We start from the raw sequence: 24651 nt of genomic DNA, 5'->3' as shown, positions 1-24651 counted from the left end.
TTGAATCTATTCATTATTTTTCGCATTTGTGATTTCAGTGACATGTATGGACAAAATATGAAGTACAAGCGCAAGCGGGATACACTGTCCTCATCATTCGCCAATTGTATCGGTGTATAAGTTTATTATAATTCTATTGTATATAACAATCAAGTTCGGATAGTTAGAATAGGTAGTATTAGTAGACTGTAAAGTCACATTTTTCAGTCTCTCGTATTTATATCATTTTCTGATAATAGCGAGTGATCCATACTAGATACGACAACGATATATATTTGTTTTGCGACAAATTTATAGAGAATAATAAATATAATTGACGCATATGATAACTACGAGAAATCATTATGTGAGATGATATAGTTTTTTTTCTTTTATTATTAAAAATTCTCATCATTATATGTGTACATGATGGATATAATATAAATATATTCTTCTACTTCTTTTTATTATTATTCTTATTATTATAATAGTAATAATAATAGTAATAGTAATAGTAATAGTATAATAATATAAAATGGATTACTTCTATAGAGGATACTATTAAAAATAACACTGGGGAAAAAAGACCTCGTAGATAATGTTAAAACGAACTCGTGTTTTGATTTCTGTAATATATAAGTATACATTCGCTAATTATTTTTAATAAAATAATAAACAAATGTATATACGCATATACAATTTATATGCATTTATCACCAAACAAAATTGTACGGTTGATGTATCCTATCTAATATAGATCTGTACGTCAACTAACAGTGGAGGAAAAAAAAATACAAGATTAAATAATAACGCTTTACTAAACTATTAAATAAGGACAAAAAATAAATTAATTAATTATATTCATTTACATCGAAATAATAAAAAGAAACTGGCGGAATCATTCTATCTCGAATCTACGATTCCTGAATCTAAATGCTTGCTAATATGCTACTCATTGTTTATAAAATTTCTGCATTTCTCGTATTTCCTTATTTTTATCATAAAATTATCTGTCCAAAACTCATTAAAATAGCTGAGTGAGTTTCTCCGTATAAGGATCGTGAAACGTATTCCTTTGTGTTTGACATAGATCAGGAAATCTGAGCATTAGCTATTCATGCACACAAAAAAGCAGGCAATAGCTACTTACGAATATAAAACATACACCATTCAAATGTGTATATAAAATTAATAATGGAGATACGAACTCCTTCTCTTTTGTTGTAAAATTTCGAGAGACGCCACAATAAAAAGCTTTTTCTTCATGAAAAATGTTAAAAACTTCATTTATGCCAACGATGAGAACAGGAATAATTCTTAACCAATTTTGATGAATAAGATCTCATTTGAAAGACGAAGGTATAATCTAGGATACATCCTTTTCAAATTTTTGAAAAAATTTTTTATTTGTGCATAAACTATTCTCGAAAAAATATCCTTTTTTAACACGACTTTCTCCAAAAAAAAATAAAACTTTTCGAAAAAATTCGAAAAAGATGTATCCTAGACTAAACCTTAATCTTTAAAATAATGGTTTATCAAAATCACTCAAGAATTAGTCCTCATTGACGCTATAAACCATTATAAAACCAATATTAATAAACGGCTTTAAGCCTTTAGTTATGTTTTTTTTGATATTGCAATAAAAATATCTCTTTTCTGTGCACATACACAATGTTTTATTAACTAATATTATGTATCGAGATTTCCCTTATAGAATTTTTTATTTTATTTCAATTGTTTATTATATAATTACATTCTTGAAAATAATACTTCAACATGACGGTTTATAACATGAATTTTCAAGAAATTTCAAACGACAAAGAATTTGGACACTGATTCGGAAAGAATATCGGCATTTTTGAAGATTGTTATTTTTGAAGATAATAGTAATTAAGATATATATATTACTTTCTTGTTCAATGAATTAAACTTATATGCAATTTTAAATTTTATTAATACTGTTATTTTATGATACGTACTTTGGTACACGCAAACAATTGAAATAAATACAAATATATTTTTTCTTAATTAAATGAATAAATAAATTATTTTCTCTTTAAGAAATCGTTTTTGATATATAGCCGACTATTTGTATGTAATCTGAACGCGATTTTTATAATGTCACATTTTTCTGATACTTAGTCAAATGACTACTTAGTCAATAAAATATTAACATTATAATAAATCTACGTATTAATGTCAGATGAAAAAAATAAATAATTCAAAAAATACACTATAATTATATTTTATTATTGAAGCACATGTGCGGATCCTTCGACCTGATTAAATTAGACATTTATACGAAATTTTCTGAGCACATTTCTCACTATCATGAGATTAACATTCATAGAATAAAATACATTTTCCTTTGCTATTTAGTACAGTTTCGTTTACGTCTAAACATCCTGCTCTGTAGTACTAAGGTAAAAATAACCAAATAGATAAATAAGTTAATTAAGTTATAAAAATATTTTAATTCATTTTAGGAACATCGATGAATAGATAAATACAGAAAAATTTACTAACAATAGTAAGACAGATTTCAGGAGGATTCTGGTAATTTTCACAAGTTAGCGGGCAAGGGCTCGCACAGTTTGTAGAAACCGCATTTAGTCTGCAAACGAATCGATATGTATACGATAGCAGTAGCATACGAATTATTGTGTAATTATCATTGTTTATTGTTAAATCGATATATTGTAAAACTTACATTGGATGTAAAGAGCGAAAGAAAAAATGATTGTTGAAGCGCGAAACATGATGATTTAAAACCATTCCAAATTCTAGAACTATTTTAAAATTGAAACTGCTGCGAATGTCGTTCATGCGCTACAATTTATATCTGCGAATTGTTTTTATCTTTGTATATGGCTTATCTTATTTGTTTTATATGTAACCTTTATATAACATAATGGTTATAAATGAAGTTTTGATGAAACGTAATTCATAAGTTGTATATAGTATATGCATTTTTACAATTTTACAAAACGCGGTATATTCATAAATATTAAATGTCACTTTTTTGTGAGGGAATGTGTTATATTTTCTAGAATATTTTTAATGCGTCATTCATTTTATCTTTAGATCTACATCATCATATTCCCACATTGCATATTAATATAGGCTTAGGCTTTTCTTAATGATGTTTCTTCTGATACTTAATATATATCACTTATCAGGTCAGAGACTTATTAAAGACAATTTTTTCCAAAAAATACGACGGTTAAAATGATTTGTTTTGGTCAAATTATCTGCATAACGTTTGCTTTAGATGAGTCTTAAATCGTCGGAATAAAGATTTGTAATGACCTATCTTTGATCTACAAATATATAAGTGTAGGCGTTAAGCAGCGATTTTAGGAAGGGTGAAAGATTACTTTTTATGGACCGAAGAAATCAAGGGAAGAGAATGAGAAAATGAGAATGAGCAAACGAGTCGATAACGTATCCTGGAATCAAAAACGAGACAAATTTGAATAATTTAACAACCGGAATAGAGTAATCTCAAATGAGATAACCTTGAGGAAACAAAAATACAGTCAAGTGCTCGGCTATGACGTTCTGTGCCATGCTGTGCCATGTTACATCGCGTTTGCAGCGATCGGCCAAAAATCCAATACGTATATGTCGACTCACTCACTTGTTGCTCTCTTTCCATAGAAAGAAAAAAAAGAAAAAAATGGTTCATAGTTTTTATCGATCTTGAATAAAGTTAAACGAAGAGAATTTATAATAAAGAAATTCTTTGTATTCTTCTCGTGTAAGATCGTAGTAAGATTGCAACCGTTGCGTATGCTCTTACTTTTCCTTGAATATCGAACCACTCAACGATGCTTCGGAAATCATTTCAAAGAGGATACTTTTACCATCTCGAATAACATAGATTTTTTTCTTCCGCCCTTAGTTCAAAAGATCTTCTCTTTTATGTTTTCGATCGTTGCTATCATTATCGTAGTCATCGTCTTTGTAATTTTTTTTCTTATTCTTAGTGAATTTCTGCGCTTCTTAGCGTTATCATCGTCATTGTTATCGTCATCGTCTTTACCCTTATACTTGTCATCATCAATGTTTATCACGTTGACTGCCATGGGAGTCATCAGTGACAGGCGACACAAAGAATAGCGAAAATACATAATTAGGGTAAACATCGATCCAATAAACTTTTTAAGTAATAACATTGATTCCACAGTGGTTCAAAAAAATTAATGCCGTACAGAACATGTAATTATAATTTTATTAATACAAGGAAAATATATATATTATTTGTACACATAACGATGAGGCATATTGAAACACGGTAGGCAAAGAAAAGGTGAACTAGGATAGTCGGCACAATATATCGCCACTTTTTTAGTGCAATTCTTTGCTCTCATTTTTCCTAGCTATTTTGAATTTTTTTCGTAGCACTCTTTGCAAAATTGTCTTACATTTCGTATTCTTCCCGGTTCCCTTTTAAGATCATGACGACGTTTTTACTGTATGCAATTAGTTGATGAAATGGAATCTTCATCATCAAAACATTTCACTAAATACATCGCTAACTTCATCTTAAAATCAGTGACTGAAATATTTTTTCAAGTTGCTTGTTTGTATAACACCATTGAATTTACAACACAAGCATTCAGTAAAAGCTCCATTGCCAATTATCTATACCACTATATAGTTTTTCGCAATGGTGAACTATAAGCAGTCATTTGAACAGACAAATCAATTGAAGATTTCCCTAAATTATAATCTACTACCATTTTTGGCTTCTCATACGAGCAAAATGGTCTACAGTGCCTTGGGGGCCACCGGTAACCTCCACCACGAAAATTGCATAAGATACGTTTATACAACTCCTTACACCTTATCTGCTGTAAATAATATTTGAACATAATATGCATCGCATACTAAAAAATTTATGTTGGCGCCTTGCGCAAGTCACGTAAAATTCGCGCGGCAGTCAACGTGTTAAACATTCCATGTCTGCCCCTTTGTTCTAGTGGTTTGTGATTAAAGATTAACAATGGATATTACAAAGCTAGAAGCCAGATAACCCTTAGCTTATCGCGCCTAGGCGTCTACTTTCGTTATTTACTTATTGGCCAGATTGACATTATCAAAACCTGGATACTTTACTAAGAATGCCTAGGCCTAGACAAAGGTGACCACGTGTTTTTATCTATGCGCTTTGTTAGTTAATATCCAATAGGTTCCCACGGATAAATATTTCCAATAATGATATATAACCCTTAAGACAAACTACACTAAACAATAGAGACACACGTGTGCGTCAACAAATTTATCTCTCTAAACCATCCTACCGATTATGGTATTATTGTGTATATATAGTATTATTATGCATATTTTGTATTATTATATTTATTTGGTATTTGATATCAGACGATTCCAGGATAACAATCTCCGTTAGCGACCTCGTATCTATGTCAGGATCGGGGATGACTATTTTTACTTTGAAACTGGACGAATCACTCTTAGAAAAATCTTTTTCTTTGTTCGTCATCGCTTGTTCATTCGTTGCCTCAGAAAGAGGGATCTCTTCTCTTTCCACCAAAAAAGTCGTCTTGCATAAATAAATGCTGAACAATTGTGATATCGAACGTATTAACCCTTTCAGTACGGAGCGCTTGCACCACAATGTGATCGCTGTGAACGGACCGCATTACTGTGTTCAGTTGACACTGAAGTATGGAATGCTACGAAGTAATTAGAAATCGTTTCTTGTTCTCTAAATTTTACAATGACATTTATTATATTCAGTAATATCATCTTACTTTCTAAAATATAAAAATGTATAATAAAAATTTATTTTTTTTTAATATTTTATTATTATATTATAATGGTCATGTAATATTTTTTAATACAACGAAATTACTAAAGTATTTAAAGCCGAACATAATATTAATAATCAACTTTGGTATGATAAATTTTAAAGCATGGGACCACACATAATCCAACATTACATTTTGAACAATAGTATTTCGGCTCACGTCTTTTTCCTCGTTTACTACAGATGACACATTTTCGAACTGGATTTTTTTTTTGACGCCTCATTCGAATATATAGACGGAAAATGCCTTTCAGTAACTCTTTCAGGATTATTATTATTTCGTGCAATTGAACATTTCATATCTGATTTTTGTTTCCCGTATGTTTACAATAATTATCGTATAAGAGTTAAATGAAATTTAGCAAACGGTAATTTTGTCGCAGTTTCTGATTGGAATAAACAATATGCATTCCACACAACCATGTCTAGCACGTGAAAAAAATATTTTTTATACCATTCTAAACTTTTACGAAATGCATTCAACAGATTTTAAAACAATATCAATTTTGTCAACGGCTCTTTCTTTTTGCATGCAGCGTTGCCAGATACTCGATTAACAAAAATATCTCATGTAAAATGTAAAATCAAAATATATATGGTATGAACGTATATATATGCTCTTCGTACATGAATGGTCATTCTTCGAAGGCGTATATGTACGCCCGTCGGAGCGAAAGGGTTAAGTGCACAAAGCGTCTATTCGTCCTTATATAGTCATAGCACGAATTGCAGATAAACTTGAAAGAGAGAGGAAGGAGAAAGAGAGAGAGAGAGAGAGAGAGAGAGAGAGAGAGAGAGAGAGAGAGAGAGAGAAAGAGAGAGAAAGAGTAAATCAAAAGGAAAATTATTTTGCTATCGCTCGTAACATCGCGATATTTCGTTTTAGTTTCTTCTCCTTCTCCTCATTTATTTCTGTTTCTCTATCAGTTTTTGAGTGTTTCCTTTGATCTTTCTCTTCCCTTATCTTCGTTTTCTCTCATTCGTTTTCTAGAATCTCCGATAGTTCAACATTCGTAAAATCGACAATTTGTTTGTTAAGAGACCAAACAGCGAATTGGAATATGGATAGAAAAACCAATATGCAACGAAGATCCGTAGTTTTGAAAACTTGCCACCTTGGAAATCATTCTTATCTATCCTTGCATAGATTCTCCGACATCTCTTTTCTTCCTGTTATTCTATTACTTTTTCTACTTCTATCTTTATTTCTTCCTTTTTTTCTCTGTACTGTATTCAAAAAAATAATTATTTTCTGGTGAGTGGTTAGTAAAAAATTATAATTTAAAGAATAATCAGAATATTTTTCAGAACATTTAATTTTTATATGAAAAATAACTAATTTCTCAATCGAAAACAAACGAAGAGTACCATTAATGAATCTTGTAATAATCTTTTACCATTATAAATATCTGAAAATCGGACCAAATTTAAAATATATGAGATCGAGTCATTTTCTACAGAACCTTCTCATTCGGCATTATCCTATATAACTTATACAAACACATATACATACATACACTTTAGTAAATATAATATGTTAGCAAGTTAAATAATTGTGAATTAAAAATCATTGTAAATAATATATTATTAAAATATCCAATCAAAATAATTGATTATATAAATAAATGACTATTTAATCGATAAACATTGTAATATATCTATGAAAATAAAACAGATTTCAGATGTAAGAAAAAGATGTTTCAAGAATTATACCATAATTACATTTTATTATTCCAGTACATATGTGGGTTTTTCCACCTAATTAAATTAGATGTTTTCACAGAACTTCTCCAAGTACATTTTTCACTGAGATGAGAGATTAACATTTACTAGGTAAAACACATTTTCCTTTGTTGTTAAATATATATCCCCGTATGTATACACATCCTCTTCTACATACCTAAGATGAAAATAATTAAATTAATAAATAAGTTAGTTATGAAAAATAATTTAATTCGTTTCAAGAACATCGACAGATGAATTCAGAAAAATTTACTTACAGTACTACAGAATTCAGGTGGATTATAATTTTTGCAAGTTACTGAATTTTTTTATCTCTAAGTATGACATCATGTTTATCTTACATGTAACACTTGCTTAATTCGACATTTACAAATACAGTTTTGATAAAAAGTTTACAAATTGTACACAATATTTGCATAATACAGTATAATTTTACATAACGTGGAACATTCATACATACTCACATAAATATTAAATGTCACTTTGCCTAAAAATAGAAATGGTATTGTTTTTAAACTTTCTACAATATTTTTAATGTATCATGGCTTTTTAGATCTATCCAATTTTATTTCCACGAGGTAGCTTATTCATTTTTTAATCATGTTTTTTTTATATTATATTCGCTACAAATGTCTCTTTTCTATACATATAAAATCTAATATAAAATTCTGTACAAATCCATTTACAGATCCGAAAAAAAAAGTTGAAATTTGAAATTTTTGTTCTCAGAAACGTAAGTACAAATGGAACGAAATATTTTTTATTTCAATGCACATATATTGCGAAACTTTATAAAAAAAATCATCTAAAAATATTGGAAAACAAAAAAAATATGACCGGAGATAAACGACAATTTTTATTTTGAGATGTTCAGAGCTGAATACTCTAACTGAAACGATTCATTTGAAATCGAAAAACGAAATGGTTTATTTAAATTAAAGATGAATATTTGACGATCAGCGATTTTCAAAATTGATCCTTTTTTATAATATGGCGACGATTTGAAACATGAAATATTTATGAGAAAAGTCATGTTTTACGTAATTATTAAAAAACAAAAATCTATTAAAAACAGAAAAAGTTAAAATTGTAAAAGTAAAACTTCTAAACGTTTCTAAATGTATCTTGTAAATTTGAAAATGATCCATCGAGTGATTTTTCAAATGTCATGACTAGTGACTTCGAAAAACAACGCACCGAAAATAAAGCATTTGAAATTTCAAATATGGTACTATTGTTGTTATGTAAGTGAAGAATTTTTAACTTTCTCTGGTCATCAATTCCAGGACTATGTTGACTTTATTTCTTTTGAGAAATATATGGAGTAGGATTCTGGAATTGTTCAGCAACAATTGCATGTTCATGGAAAGGGATTGTTGACGTCTATAAAAAATCTCCCTTCGAGTGTGATCTTTTACATTTGAATATCAGTTACACATGGATACGTTTTCAGGCTTGATGTACTAACAGCATGTAACGCAATTTCGACTGTAATATCGATATTTAACGTTTGCATCAGTAGTAAACATGTAGCGTGGCATTTTTGTTGAAAATGCATAAAACAATATTTGTCGCAATTTTTATAATCAATCTACTGCTGTTCTAGATTTTTCGAAATAATTGGCGTATATCACATATTTTTATGAACATTAATCAAAGTTATAAAAAGAATATTTCTTGACCAATTTCTGAAACGGCAGATAATATTCAAAATAATGATAATGTAAGTTTTCCGTGGATACAAAGCCAGGTAGCACAAAGCTCGAATGTTTGAACATTCGAATGCGTTTTACTCGAAATTCTATAACTTTATGGATATCGAAGTAAAATTTTGACGACATACTTTTAACATTTTGAACCATTTAGATAGTTCAAAAAAAAATTTTAGATGGATGTGACCTCTTAACGAATTTTATGTACCAAAATTTCCCTTTCAGAATTTCAGAATTTTTTTTTATTTGCTTCAGCTTTTAATTGTGATAGCGTTTCTGGAAAATTATATTTTAACACAAAATCTGTCTAGATTGGACGAGTCAATTAAATCGTAAGTACGGATTTATCTTTCAAAACATTATTTCCTGGAATCATACATCATTAATCAGACCTTTACTGTAAATAAATTTACTAGTAATGTAAAAAATAAAGAAAAGAAAAAGCGATGTTAGACTGTATGTACGAAATATAATCAATTAAAATTAATTTTAACAAAAAAGAACGTTTATAAAACAAAATTAAGTATGTTAATTTTACTAGTCTTTTCTAAACTTATCGAAATTGATTGAATGTCGAACCAAATTAATTCATACATATTTCAAACATTTAATTAGACATTGCAAATCTAGTAGAAAAAAAAACAGCACCATTGACTTTTTCATAAGAAACAACAATAAATATACTTTATATTTCATAAAACATTTAATTCTAAATTTGTTTATTTTTTGAACATAAATAATTTTTTAAAAGTTATTAAACTAAACTTGTGATCATAATAATTTGTATATTGAAAAGTAAATAGCTTATATACATGAAAATATTGTGTTATTTTGTAATTAGCAAAAGTGTAAAGTTAATAGTTAGAAATCCGACAAAATCATATGAAAGAAATTTTCGAACTCATGAAATTTAAGAATTGCAGGTTTATGTCCGTACCTGAACATGTGGCATGCATAGTATATATCTTCCATTGATGATCCATTAGACCTTTCTCTCAAGATCGTTTATTACTATACAAAATACTTTCCTTGAGAGAAATCCTATTGCAATTTAAACAGCAATGTTATTAATGAAGGTATGATAAATGATAGAAATTAATATGCAATTTATTAAATAAAAAATTTGTAAAAATAGATGGCGAACCGAGATTATCCTCATTTGTAGAAAGAAAATGTATGGCACTGAAAAGAGCCATTTGTATGTGTTTTCTTGAAATAATTATATATAACCTGAATATATTCATATAATACCTGATAGAATTATTTTTTAGTAGCGACTTTGTTAGTCGTAGCTTCTTCCGGTTTTGAAATTTTAATTTTAGTGGTTAGTACTTTTGGAATTTTTTTCGTTTTTGATAAATATAGTTCTTGTATTGCCTTTTTTGTGGTTTCTTTTCCATTGTAGCAGAAATACGTATATAATGTAAGACATACACACGCGAGCTCACGTCTCATATATAATAAATATATTGAGCATTTTCATCGAAGTTTCTTTGCTTTTAAGAAACCAGCCATACTGGAAAAATATTAATTACGATTGGTTTCACTTTTTTTTCTCTCTGCATCTTGAGAAATTACAATTTCTAGATCCTGTAATAATGCTATAGAGAAGTCATTCCTAAATGCTTGTTTAATGTTATATATGCATATAAATAAATATATTAATAGGGTCTATGATATTTGCTGACTTTACAGGTACTTACTTAATTGTATTTTTCTATTTCTTCTTCTATATAATCTTCTTCAAGAGCTCAGAATCACGAAAGTTTTGCTGATTTTCTCTTCAACTTAGCAACTTTTAAATCTTCGATACGTTTGGAAATATTAGCTTGTCATAAACAAAAATTGTCATAAACAAAATTTTTTTTGTTTTATATTATTTTATATCTGCATTGTGTTCTCCATTTTTCTTGATTATCTTTCTCCATCTCTCTGGAAGCTGCAGACTAGCATTCTTTTAAAACTTCTGAGGTTTGCTATCAAAATATCGTTTTAGGAACACTTTTGTCATTTATTGTACTCAATTGTTTAGCGCAAAGAGAATGGTTTAATGTAAAAAAATAAGCAATAATCACATGGGGCACTATCCGGAGAGTATGTCGGATGAGGACATCTCAATTAAATGATAACAATTTGTTTCTAATGACTAAAGATACATGGGGCCTGGCGTTACTGATAAACGACGCCTCATTTGTTCGTTCTTACCTGTTTGTAATGATTGGTTCCTTCAATTTGTCCAATTGGGAACAATATTTCACTGAATTAATTGTTTCATCTGGTAAAAGCAGTTTATAATATATGACATCCTTGCAATCCCCCCAAATGGACATCATAACTTTCTTCAGGTGAAGATCAGATCTTGTTACCGTAAAATTACCACTGGACGAAGGTTATTTACGTGTAATATTTTCATAAGTAATCCACATCTCATCCTCAGTAATCAATCTAACCAAAAATGGATCGATCTTACTTTGCTGAAGAAGAAAATCACTGCTCGAAACATGCTCGAGGTTGTTCTCTGAGGCGGAATCCATAATTCAGAGCAATTAAACTAGCCGATTTCTAAAAAATGATTATGCACTGTTGTTCGTGAAATGTTTAAAATATTTGGCGATTCACGAATGTTATATCGCAGATTTTCATCAACAACAGTCTTCATTAGTTCAGTATCCGTATTGCTAGAGCGGCTGCTGCGTTAATCTTCTAAATTAAAATTATCCTTTTCAAACCTCTTAAACCAAAAGCGAATTGTCTGAATACTTAGAGAACCACTACAATATACGGTGCAAATCTCAGCTGTGGTATCTTTAACACTGTGGTCTTTTTTAAAACAATGAAGTATTATATGTCGGAAATGCCTTCTTTGATATTCCATATTTAAAGACGTATATAAGACTTTAATGCAAACGAAATATATTCTACGAGGATTAAACGATGATGGAAGATAATGGCCACATTTCATAAATAACGTTTCATGTTTGTATAAGTACTGCCAGATAAATCAATATTTTCTTCTAAATAATAACTCTTTGGCAAAAAATATATTATAAAATATTATTTAATATTCTACTATTGTTTTATTTTTAAGTTATTTATATTATGTAAATTATTATCAGTACAAAATTGGATTGAGAGTTAGGTTAAGTTAGGTAGGTGCGACGACGTATCATAATTCATGTCACATAGACGTATCTGGCAGTGGGAGTAATGTGACGTCATGGAGAAAATTCACCCCGTAAGCTACGATCAACACATACCAAATATTACAGATAACGACAAACGTCTTACTCATCCTAATGTTCGAACGCGACTGTGCAGTGAGCACTGGAATGATTACCTTTGCTTACTCGTCATATTTATACTAGGCAACCTAGTCTACTCCCACCAAATGCAACGCACCAATCAGAGAATGTAGCAACTCAGTAAGAATTCTATATTGTAATTAGTATTCGTTTTCTGTGGTCAATAACTTAAAAAACATTTCACTAACGATAAAATCATTTCCATTTAGCAAAATTTTTCGAAAATTATCATGAAAATGATCTTTTCTAATAACCTAACAATCTAATCTAAACAATAAATAAAATTTTAACGAATATACATTCTGCCACGTATCGTTTTCTTATTATATTATGTTAAATCTGTTTTATTATTTATTATTATTATTATTATTATTATTATTATTATTATTTCAAAAATTTATTGGCTAATTTAAAATTAACTGAATAAAAAGATTAATAATATTAATAATATCTGTTTAATTTATTTTATGTTGTTTATTTTAACAAGTTCATAGTATTATTATTATGAGTTTACATTGAGATATTATCTTTTCTCTTTTCTTTCGTAATTTGAATATTTTTGTTTTTGGAATTAAAGATTTTGTATGTTATTGTATATTCATCGTCACAAAACCGTAAAAAGACACTACATGGATAAACCAAAAATTTTTAATGAGATTACTTACCGATAATGCATATTGATTGACTAAATAGGCTTGGCATCTTTCTTTTGGATGCGTGCTTATATTATTAGCAAACAAATATATAAAAATCGCAACAATATATGAATATATTTAATGTAAGAAATTAAAAATTAAAAATTTCGAATCTCTTCGAATAAAACAAGTGACGAGCGAAAATTTCAAACTAAGATTATTGACATAAGTCTTATCTTTTCTCAATTTTATTGTTCGAGCAATAATGTATTCACATAACGGGATCTAAACAAAGTCACCTATCAAAATATAAAATATTGTATTGGTTTCTTTCGATTATAATATTATATTGGTATTTTTCGATTGTACCTTCTTATAGTTATAAAAATCGAAATATTTGAAAAATATCGCTTATCTTATTTACACTGAACGGTAATTTTTTCGAGAACATTTTTTTTCCTATTTTATTATTACAATTTTCGAGATAATTGTAAGAAGAGATTTTAAAAAGTTATTATTATTTTGGTACCGGTTTTATTAACAAAATTATAATCAATGTTTTCTACGTCAGACCAACAAGAGTGTGTAAAAAAAATAAAAATATCAATTATATTTTATCCGGTTATTTAATCTTCTAAATTAGTGGTTCCCGACCATTATTGACTTTCATACCACTTGACAGCAAATTTTTCTAAGTTATATTCCTTTAACATTAAAAAAATAGTTGTATTCTGTATTATTCAATTTTTTTCTTACTCTCCTAATACTCCTAAAAACCAAGTACGTATCCCAAGTTGGGGACTACTATGAATTTTCCTAAAGTCGAGAGCTAGCTAAATTATTTTCTCGCATCTACAAACTGTAAATTCGCGTACATTTCATTAAAATTCTCAAACTTGTTTTCAAGATAAAATTAATATATATAGAATCATACAAATATACAAGAATTAGTCATTTAATAGTATAAGATTCTTCTTTTTTTCTTTTTGAAAATAATGAATATATTAATTTAACAAAAAATTTTCAGTTTCATTCATATTCATTTGATTAAATAATATTTCACGTAGACAAAAACCAGGGAAGAATTTAAATTAATTTGTACATTATTGGAACCATAAGCAAAGGACAGCAACGCTGGATATAATTAGGTAAATAAAAAAATAGGAAAGTGAAATTGGCTTGTATAATACTATTACAACCATAAACAAAGAAAGACAATGTAGAATATATTCGGACAAATGAAAAAGCAGGAAAATAAAATGTACTTATATGATAATATTAGAGCTATAACCAAAGGATGATAATGGAGGATACATCCAGGAAAGTAAAAAAGCGAGAAAGTGAAATTGGCTTGTATACTATAATTATATATAAGCAATGGATAGCAATGCAGGATATATCTAGGTAAGTACAAGAACGGGAAAGCTAAATAGGCTTGTATAATACTATTACAAACATAAGCAAAGGACAGCAACGCAGAACATATTCAGGTAAAAGTAAAAGAGCTAGAAAGAAGTGAAATTGACTTGTACTATTAGATTTGTACTATTATTTGCACTTACAAAAATACAACAATATAGAATATAATCTGTCTTTATCACATCTTTATCCTATTTTAACAAAATTCCAATCTGGTTTTGACAAAAATTTTTTACATTTTTTTGAGCGTCCATCCATCTATTTACTTGTGACATATCTCCATTAGAGATCACAAGTAAAAATGTTGTATCACAAGTAAAATATTTAAGAAATATAAATAGACGTAAGAATCCAGAATAAACATTGAAAATTTGAAAAAAGTTCAACGAAAGAGTTTAGATTTGCATCTTTACCTGGAATCGTCATTTAATTATTAATTCTGTATCTATAGCTAAAACGTTCGCTTCTGAAAAATTTTTTAAGAAATATCTGTATTAATTATTATATTAATTGACCAAGTTATATTAATTGAAAAGTTATTAATCCTTAATTGTTTTAGCCATTAATTAATTTTTCTCGCTTTTGAACGATATATTTTTTTATCAACAATTTATTTTTCAATATTGATTGCACGAAAAAAAAATCTAAATAAATCATATATTAATCACAATAAATTGTAAATAATAAAGTAATTATTTACAAAATAATTACAAACCTGAAATGGAACTGTTGCATATTAGTTTCAACAATCGAATAATGTAAGAATTTTTCTATGGATTGATAATTTTTTGCAAAATAAAAATCAAACAAATTCTGAGGATTCATATTATGTTCAATTAATTTTTATCATTTTGAGGATTAGTAGGATTACTCTTCAATTTTGCTTTTCGATTCTTATTTTTATAGATGTATTTATGGTATATTTTCTCAAGGATATTTGTAAATCGTCAGATAGGGAAAGGTGAAAAAAAAAAAGAAAAAAAGGGATTAGCGAAAGAACATATTTGAGGAATTCGTCTGAGTTATAGAGCATAGCACAAACCTCAAAATCTATACTACCATTGAGTAAAAAAGGAAAGGGGGAAACTTGTACGAACAATAATAGGTAATTTGTATAGCTTTTTCACGTTCAAATGTAATTAATTTTTATCCATTGAACGTATAAATTGAAGCTTCACCGTAAACCAAAGTAAAATGAACAAAAATAAACTATACATATTTTTTAATAGATCTTAGTTTATACCGAAATTTATCACGTCATGTTATGTTGCGTATTAATCTAATGCAAAAGCATTTAACTACTTCTTAAAATTACATCTCAAACATGATATAGCTTCAAATATTTTACATATATACATTGTTATTCTTAGAAATTAAATTGTAGATTAAAAAGCAATATGATTATGTTATTAACGAAGGTATGGTAATTCTTAAAAATTAAGGAGAAATTTATAAAATAAACATTTTATAAAAATAAGTGAAATATCGAAATTATTACTGTTTAAAAAAAATATTTGTGGCCCTGAAAAGGACCATTTCCGTACTTATGTCTAAAGAATTATTTCTTAACAGTAGCTTTGTTGGTTGTAGCTTTTTTCGGTTTGGGAGTTTTAGTTTTAGCGGCTGGTGCCTTTGCAGTTTTCTTTGTTTTTGATATAGTTTTGGCTTGTGCCGCCGTCTTTTTCATTGTTTTCTTTTCAGCGGCATTAGCAGCAGCTGCAGCAGTTTTAACACCAGCTTTAACAATGGTCTTAACACCGGCTTTAGTAGCACCAGATTTAGGAGACGTTACTTTAGTAGCTTTCTTTTGATCTACAGATTTCTTTGCAGTCTCGGGGGTCTTTTTTGGGGAGGTTTTAGCTTTCTTGTTACTATTGACTGGTTTATTTGCTACTGCATTCTTTTTCTCCACAGATATATCCGTAGCTCTTTTCTTCTTAGATCTTTGAGGTTTCGCCTTGGCGATTTCAGTTGAAAGTTTAAAGGATCCTGATGCACCTTTTCCTTTAGTTTGTACAACGAAACCAGATGATACTGCAGTCTTTAAATATCGTCTTATAAACGGTGCTACTTTTTCACCGTCAACTTTGTAAGTAGCAACGATATACTTTTTAATAGCTTGCAACGACGAGCCTTTACGATCTTTTAATTCTTTAATAGCAGCAGTAACCATTTTAGAGGTTGGAGGATGCGACGATTTCGATCGTTGTGCTTTCGCTTTTGTATCCTTTCTCGGAGTAGGCTTCACGTTCTCGGTGTTACTTTCAACCGTTGTATTTACACTATTAGTTGCCGTATCTTCCATTATACCCTATAGTGCAAATATTGCAAATCAAATAAAAAATAAATTCAAAGATGTACAGCTGGTATCAGGTTGGTGCTAATGAAATGTCGGATTCTTAAGTGAATATATTAAACTGCATATCTTTTTCCAAAAGCTGTTTATTTAATCAGAATATGCTCCATTTACTTCAATATACTTTTCCCGACGAGATTTTAATGCATAGATGCCTGTCTTGAAAAAATCCTGATCTTTAGAATCAATGAACTCTGATATGGCATTTTTCAGACTGTCTTCATTTTCGTACTGTTTAGCCCGTAAAAACAGTTCTAAATGTTTAAATAAATGAAAGTCGGTTGGCGAAAGATCCGGTGAATAAGGTGGGTGCTGCAAAATTTCATATTTTAATTTATTTAATTTCGCAATTGTTTTGTACGATGTATACGGCCGAGCGTTGTCATGGAGAAGTATTGGGCCATGCCGATTAACAAGTGATTGGGGTATAATTTTCAATTTTTCATGCATTTCTTCAATGTACTGGCAATACTTTTCGGCTGTAATTGTCATTCCAATTCGAAGGAATGAGTAGTATATTACTCATTCCACCAAACTCACTACTCATTACTCACATTCCACCAAACTGTGATTAAAATTTTCCGTGGATGAAGTAATGGCCATGGAGTATGAACACAAGCCTCATCCCTATCAAGCCACCGAGCACACCTTTTCCTATTGTCGTAAAGAACCCATTTTTCATTACAAATAATGATCCGATCGGAAAATGGATCTCCATTAAATCAGGTTAGCAATAATGAGCATACGTTCAAGCGATCCAGCTTATTTCGCTCGGTTAATTCGTGTGGTATTCACTTATCCATTTTTTTCACCTTGCCAATTTCAGAAAAATGTCGCAATATTGTTGTATGGTCAACTTTCATTCTAGCAGCAAGTTCCCTTGAAGAAACAGTTGGATTCGTTTCCACCAATGCTTTCAGAGCATCATTTTTCACAGACCTTTCGGGTTTTCCACGCGGTTCATTTTGCAGGGAAAAATCACCAGACCGAAATTTTTCAAACCAACGTTGCACTTTTCGATCGTTCACAACATTCTCCCCAAAAGCCTGATTTATATTGCGTGCAGCTTTTGCAGTATTATTACCAAGTTTATACTCATATAAGAAAATTACACGAATATCGGTTGAATTCATATCGGTGTAAAATTCAAAGCAAATAACAAAAGGGAACACTTTTAAGAAAATCTTTGCTAAAATGTGACTCTGACAATAGACAGTACGACTATAAATCAGGTTATGTCAAAAACATAAGCATAACAAAAACAGGGAGACAAATGTTCACATTTAAAGAAAATCCGACATTTCATACGCATCAATCTAATAATTGTCCGACAAAATGTGGCAGATAATGCTTAGATTGTATATAAATAACATTTTGTCTCTTCGTATTATATTCCGTAAGAAGTCAGAACCTTGACATCTACTATCATGAATGACTTTGTGGGTAATAGTCCGATGAAATCTTGTCTCCCGTTATATAGTGCATCGTGGCTCAGCCCTCGGCCAATTGAAGTACTACAGAAACTCAAGAATCTTTCGAATAATCCTATTGGTCTGTTTCTTAGTATGAAGACTTATATAAATACATATGATTCGGTTAAGCATCATTTCTGAAACAGAACTTGAAGGATTTCTTTGTGTTACGATTTTATAAATTAAAATATTTCTCTTTCGAAGAACTTAAATATGTCTGGACGTGGAAAAGGTGGTAAAGTGAAGGGAAAGGTAAAGTCACGATCGAATAGAGCTGGATTACAATTTCCAGTTGGCCGTATCCATCGGCTTTTAAGGAAAGGTAATTATGCCGAACGCGTTGGAGCTGGAGCGCCAGTTTACTTGGCAGCAGTGATGGAATATCTAGCTGCTGAAGTTCTGGAATTGGCCGGAAATGCAGCTCGCGATAACAAAAAAACAAGAATTATTCCAAGACATTTGCAATTAGCAATTCGAAATGACGAAGAATTGAATAAACTCTTATCTGGCGTGACTATTGCTCAGGGTGGTGTTTTGCCAAACATACAAGCTGTTCTGCTCCCAAAGAAGACAGAAAAGAAAGCATAATTAAAAATCTATGAAGAAAAAACAACGGTCCTTTTTAGGGCCACCAGATTGGTTTTTTCTTAAGGAATTATCTCGTTTCTATTACGTTACTAATAATTTTGTATAAACAAAAGTATATCTTCTAAATACATACGAATTTTATTTTTTATATGTAGAATTGTTTTCAATTTCTTTTTTAACGAAATTTTATGAAATTAATGGTATTAAATACTTCACTTAAAATTACTGATGTTGTTTGACACACAGATCATTCCCATGAACTACCGAACTAAAATTTCGCAACACACAGTCAACATTATAAAAAAGCTACTTTAACTACAGAAACTTTGTAATTAAGGCTAGGTAGGTAGAATTACATTTAAAATAATGCCAAACTTAATTGAGATCAAGGTTTCATCCAGTTTCTATCTTATTCAACATATTTATAAATTACTTCCTTATATATTCTAAAACTAATTTGGTCTTATATGCATACGATACAATCATCTACCTCATATTATTAGATTTGTATAACGTCATCAAAAACATCAATGAACGTTTAATTGACATAAAATAATATTTAGACCTTTGGAAATTTAAATTGAATATAGACAAGACTGAAACAGCCTAATTAATAAAAAAGATAATAGCTAACTCCTCAAACATCTCCGTAGACAACACACATCCCATGATCACTTCAAATGTAATATTCAGGTATCTAGATCGACAGAAGATTTATCTGAAGATTTCATATTACATTATGAAATATGATTAAGAATCAACAAATTTCAAGGAATATTCAAAACCCTATACCTTCTTTAATTAACAGAAATAACTCTCTAAAAATTCAATTCAAATTATATCTCTACAAAGCTTGTGTAAAACCTTTTCTGTTAATATGCCTCATAAATCTGAGCAATCGCTGTTCAAATACATATCAAATCCCTTCAAAGATTTCAGAACAAATTCCTAAAAATTGCACCCTACAAAAATTATCCTTAACAAACAACAGATATCTTACAGCCCTCATATATATATATACGGTAGCCAAAATAGAAATAATAACAAGTCACATTAATTTATATATAGTTTTTTTAACTTATAAAATTTTAATCGTATTAATTTGCTCATTCATTAAAGCATTAGGAAATTACTTTCTGCATAATCTTCTATTAAAGTTCAATTCTATCAATCTATACAAATTCATATTACTTTTCATGAGGGTTCATACAATTATTATTAGGATAAGTGTAGGTTTTGGAAACTTAGACTCTAATTGCAGAGCAACTAAAACCTAAGGAACTACGAAAAGAATATTTTTTAGGAAACAAAGAAATGCATTATTTTCCCCTTCTGAAGTTTTTGAAGGTTTTTCAAAATCTACAAAAACCTTCAGGTTTCTCAAGATTACTATTTCTGCACTAACAGAGTCTCCGCGATTTTTTTCATAAAATAATTGTGTATGGAAAAAAAATGAAGAAAATTGCGAATAATCGCAATAAAAACTTCCTAAAACAATATTCTTGATAGTCTCAAGTGCAACGTATATGCTATTTTTCATGTACGATGCAATGGTTTATATCATACGTTCGGTGATGATAATTGAATAAATATAACAAAAAACAAAAATAAATGCACAAAAATAAATATCAGCGATCATATAAAAATATATAATCTTTTTAAAACTGGATTCAGAAGATATAATAAACATTTAACAAACATTTAACAAAATTTTTATTTGGTGTTATATGAACTTATTTTATTTGATTTAATAAAAAGCCAAATCTTTCCAATCTTTTTTCATGCCATTTGCAGCATCTAAAATATCAGTTATTATATTAACATATAGAATCTTTTTATTTAAACAAAAATTTTAACTTTCCTTTTAATAATTCTTAATTTTTATTCACGTATTTTAATAACAACGTTCTTTACTCATGTATAATATTTGTACGCCTTTTTTTTCTATACGGATTATACATTTGCAATATATAATAGAACAATATTCGTATAAAAAAAAGAGATTCATATAGAATATCAATTAGTATAAAATTAAAAATGAAAATATATAAACGGAAAGTATATACGTTCTTCGTTAGGAATATTATACATTTATGTTCAAGCTTATCGTGTCAGATACATATTCACATTTTTTATTAAAATCATACACATACATAACATTGCAAACAACTTATAAAATAGAGCCACAAGTTAGCTGGGGATTTATGTTTTTTAGAATAATAAGGTTTCGACTAATTGCCTTGTTCGATTTAACCGCTATGACAATAACAATAGCAGTCAAAAAACTCAATATGTACAGTATTTATAGAGAGCCAATCAGATTGCGATATTTGATATTGACAAATATTATATAATGAAAAATTTATTTATTCCACAATTGATAAATTTACTCTTAAAATTTACGAAATATTTTTTAAATATTTTGAACAATTCACTCCTATAATATATATCGCAGCAAACGACGTCAAATCCGTCGTGGTAACGTTGTCATGGTAACAATGTGTTACGAAACGTTGGTACAGACTGTTATATAGTGATTACGGTTATTGTAACCAATTTTAAATTCAGGGAACTAAAGACTTCGACGTATGCATCGACGTAAGACTTAAACCATAAGTTATAATGTTAAGCGCCATCACATACGATCGTGTAGCTATAAGCTTCGACCAATCACTGTTATTATCGGAGAAATTACGCGAAAACATAGTTCTTAAGTGTTAAGTGCTGTTACATCTTCGTTTTTCCATTATATTTATATTATATTAAAACACAATGCTCTTGATAATTTTAATCGAAATGTAATAAGATACATAACCTCAAAATCTGTACTGAGTGTGACGTGCATTCATAAAATTTCAAATATCAAGTTTAAATGCGGGAAGACATATAATTGATTTTTAAGACGTAAACCGTATAAATTTCAAGCCTTATGAAAATTTTCAGAGCGAAAAATGTAAAAGGGAATAGTCGATTCTGATTGGTAAATTTCTTTAGCATTCATAAAATATTGAATTAATAAATTTGTACTTATTCAAAGATAATATAATGAAAAATTTATTTACTCTGCTACAATTGATAATTTTATTCTAAAAATTTTAAAAATATTTCGCAAAGTGTTTTTGTTACAATTCTATAAATTTATATTTTTGAAGAATTTCAATATTAAAAAAAAACGAAATTATGGTTAAAGCATTGAAGCTGAAGTGTCAATTTATTTGGCGGTAATGATGGAATATCTAGATGCTGAAGTTTTATACGTACCTCCTATATGCCGTATCTGTAAGTTAAATCTTATTTATCCCGACTGATAAAGTAGTTATGTTATTACCGACTGATAATATATTTTATAGAAATGAGTAAAAAGTGGAAAACAGTTTCAAGAAAAACCGCAGCTTGAAAGACAAATAATAAAATTACTACTTACGTAAACGAATGCAGTAAATCGCAGTGTATACACGAGTAGTTGAACAATTACAGATGGAATAGTCATGCGAGTACTATTTAATTTATCAAAATGTTTGGTGCGTGGAACAAAACAAAAGAAGAAGCATACAAATAATGCGTCTACAAAGCGATATTATTAAAAGCGATAATATACGGAACAGCTATTAATTGCATTTGGAGAAAAGAAATGGAATTTTATCCTATATGTAATGGTATGAATATTATACTTGTTAAACAAATGAATTTTTATGATTATCAATATGGTTATTGTTTATTAGTGATGCAGAAAAATCACAAAATAATGAATTAATGAATAAATAAAATAAGTTATGAGAATAATGGATTAATGTATTGACAAAATAATGAATTAACTGATGCACAGGATATTGAATTAATGGATGTACAGAATAATGAATTAACAGATTCACAAAATAATATATTAATATATTCATAGAATAGTGGATTAATAGATTCACAGAATAAGGTATTAACATATTCTCAAAATAGATATCAATGTATTCACAGAATAATATATTAATGTACTCATAGAATCAAGGATAAATGGTTTCACAGATTAATGTATAAACGTGTCAATAACCGTGTGGGTTATTGGTTGGATTTTTTATTCAAATCATTGTGATTATTTCATGTAAAATAAAATATGATTATGAAGTGCTTCTGAATATCAGTTGATACATAATTATCATATATAATGCAATTTTCATATCGTGAATCAATGGTGGATCATGCAGCGTTGTGACTCATAAGGGAGAGTACAGGATAATCTAGTTCATTCTGTGGCATGGACTATTTTGTCCTGTGTCAAAAATTGGTACTAGGACCACTTGTGTACGCTTATCCTATTAGTTTCTTCGTAAATATTTTCTTGTTCACACTGTGTGCAGTTATTTTTCAAGTGAACTTTTTCTTTTTCTTCTACTTTGTTTTTTATTTCGTTGTCTCAAAATATTTATAAAAAAAAATTGTCATATAAAGAGTAAAAAGTAATTTTTTTTTTATCGTATGACGAGTATATTCATTAAACACAATTAACTGCTTAAAGTATCATTAATAATATCAATGAATTTGAGCAATAAAGTTATTGATCTTTTAAAAAGCTAGTTGACATATCTTTATAATTTAATTCAATTTAATATATAGCTGCATATATTCTGTTTGACATGAGTATATTCATTATCTCTTAATTCTTACTACATAACATAGGTATATATTTTTAAAAGATATCTGTATATAAACATATACACACAGTTAACAGTTTCAACTTTAAAAAAGAAAGACGTCGATTATATAAAGCGCAAGAAATCGGATCATCTCGCTTCGAGTCGGAGATTTATTGAGCATCGATTCAGGACTATCTACTTTGTTCTCTCTTGAGTGTTTGCATAATACGATTGATGCGCATTAGAGATACATATACGGTCTATAACTGTCTAAATTTAAATTAAACATTGGTAAAATACGATGATCATTGCAAAATAATAGAATAAATATTATACTGTTATAATTAGTAACGTAAGATCTTTTATTAGTTAAAAATGAGTAAAATTATATTAATTTTTATATTAATAAAAAATTAACTTTGAATATATTTTTATAATCAAGATAAGTTGTTTAGTTTTTAAATTGCACTTAATATGTTGAGATATATTTATTTCTTAAATTGTATTTAATAAATCAAGATATCTAAATTGTTTATTTTTTAAATTGTTTATAGTTGTTTTATCGTCACCTTATTCTTAATCTGTCATAAGTAACTTCAATTAAATTTATATATACATAATTTAATTTAAAATAAATTAAAAATAAAAAAATATATTATTTTGCAATTCTATAGTTTTGCAATCTTTACAATTACAATGAAAAATTCAATTTCATTTAATATCCATTTAAAATTTACGTAAGTTGTAACATTTTTTAAGTAAGTATAGACAAAAACAACTAAATTTTAATCGTCAAAATAAATTATCATTCATCATGTAAATACGAAATCATTTAAATATCTCTTTCGAAAGGCAATGAAGTGAACGTTAAAATCTATTGATTTAAAACTGAAGATCGAGCGAAGCACCTTATGCATAAATCGTTCATTTCATTTCATTCTTCCATCCTTTTGTATTTTGTAAGGATAGGTGCTGGTTCGTGTA

At 28.7% G+C, this 24651-nt stretch overlaps 2 protein-coding genes and 2 long non-coding RNA genes across 13 annotated transcripts; 2 read left to right on the top strand and 2 right to left on the bottom strand.

Annotated features, from left to right (window-relative positions):
* Window positions 1–7556: 7556 nt before the first annotated feature.
* On the bottom strand, window positions 7557–12582 carry LOC118446501 (uncharacterized). Of its 7 annotated transcripts, XR_014982607.1 has the most exons (5): window positions 11476–12582; window positions 10974–11246; window positions 10522–10871; window positions 10208–10311; window positions 7557–7715 (listed from the first exon to the last, which is right to left on the bottom strand). It is a non-coding gene; the product is annotated as an uncharacterized LOC118446501 (long non-coding RNA). The 7 variants fall into 7 exon arrangements; XR_014982602.1 differs by having other exon boundaries at window positions 7816–10871; XR_014982604.1 differs by having other exon boundaries at window positions 7557–9636; window positions 10208–10871.
* Window positions 12583–15925: 3343 nt separating this feature from the next.
* Window positions 15926–18521, bottom strand: LOC118446502 (uncharacterized). Its single transcript, XM_085659217.1, has 2 exons — window positions 18394–18521; window positions 15926–16937 (listed from the first exon to the last, which is right to left on the bottom strand). The coding sequence occupies exons 1-2, from the start codon at window positions 18409–18411 to the stop codon at window positions 16185–16187; spliced, it is 771 nt and encodes a 256-aa protein (XP_085515343.1). The 5' UTR covers window positions 18412–18521; the 3' UTR covers window positions 15926–16184.
* A 77-nt stretch (window positions 18522–18598) lies between these two features.
* On the top strand, window positions 18599–19118 carry LOC118446421 (histone H2A-like). The gene has a single exon (XM_035877072.2). It carries the CDS (start codon window positions 18668–18670, stop codon window positions 19040–19042), a length of 375 nt encoding a protein of 124 aa, XP_035732965.1. The 5' UTR covers window positions 18599–18667; the 3' UTR covers window positions 19043–19118.
* Window positions 19119–21505: 2387 nt separating this feature from the next.
* Window positions 21506–24075, top strand: LOC118446490 (uncharacterized). Of its 4 annotated transcripts, none has more exons than XR_004839604.2 (3): window positions 21506–22022; window positions 22195–22321; window positions 22393–24075. It is a non-coding gene; the product is annotated as an uncharacterized LOC118446490 (long non-coding RNA). The 4 variants fall into 4 exon arrangements; XR_004839605.2 differs by having other exon boundaries at window positions 21507–22022; window positions 22233–22321; XR_004839607.2 differs by having other exon boundaries at window positions 21524–22321; window positions 22393–22970; window positions 23060–24075.
* Window positions 24076–24651: the final 576 nt, after the last annotated feature.

This window comes from Vespa mandarinia, chromosome 9 (genome assembly GCF_050613455.1).
Source record: "Vespa mandarinia isolate Hongniang chromosome 9, ASM5061345v1, whole genome shotgun sequence".
In the NCBI taxonomy this organism is placed as follows: domain Eukaryota; kingdom Metazoa; phylum Arthropoda; class Insecta; order Hymenoptera; family Vespidae; genus Vespa; species Vespa mandarinia.
The sequence above is the reverse complement of the archived record's forward strand: the minus strand, read 5'-3'. Positions and strand labels throughout refer to the sequence as shown.

What these genes read in the sequence shown, in the direction of transcription:
- LOC118446421 (XM_035877072.2), top strand. Translation starts at nt 18,668, where the DNA reads ATGTCTGGACGTGGAAAAGGTGGTAAAGTGAAGGGAAAGGTAAAGTCA.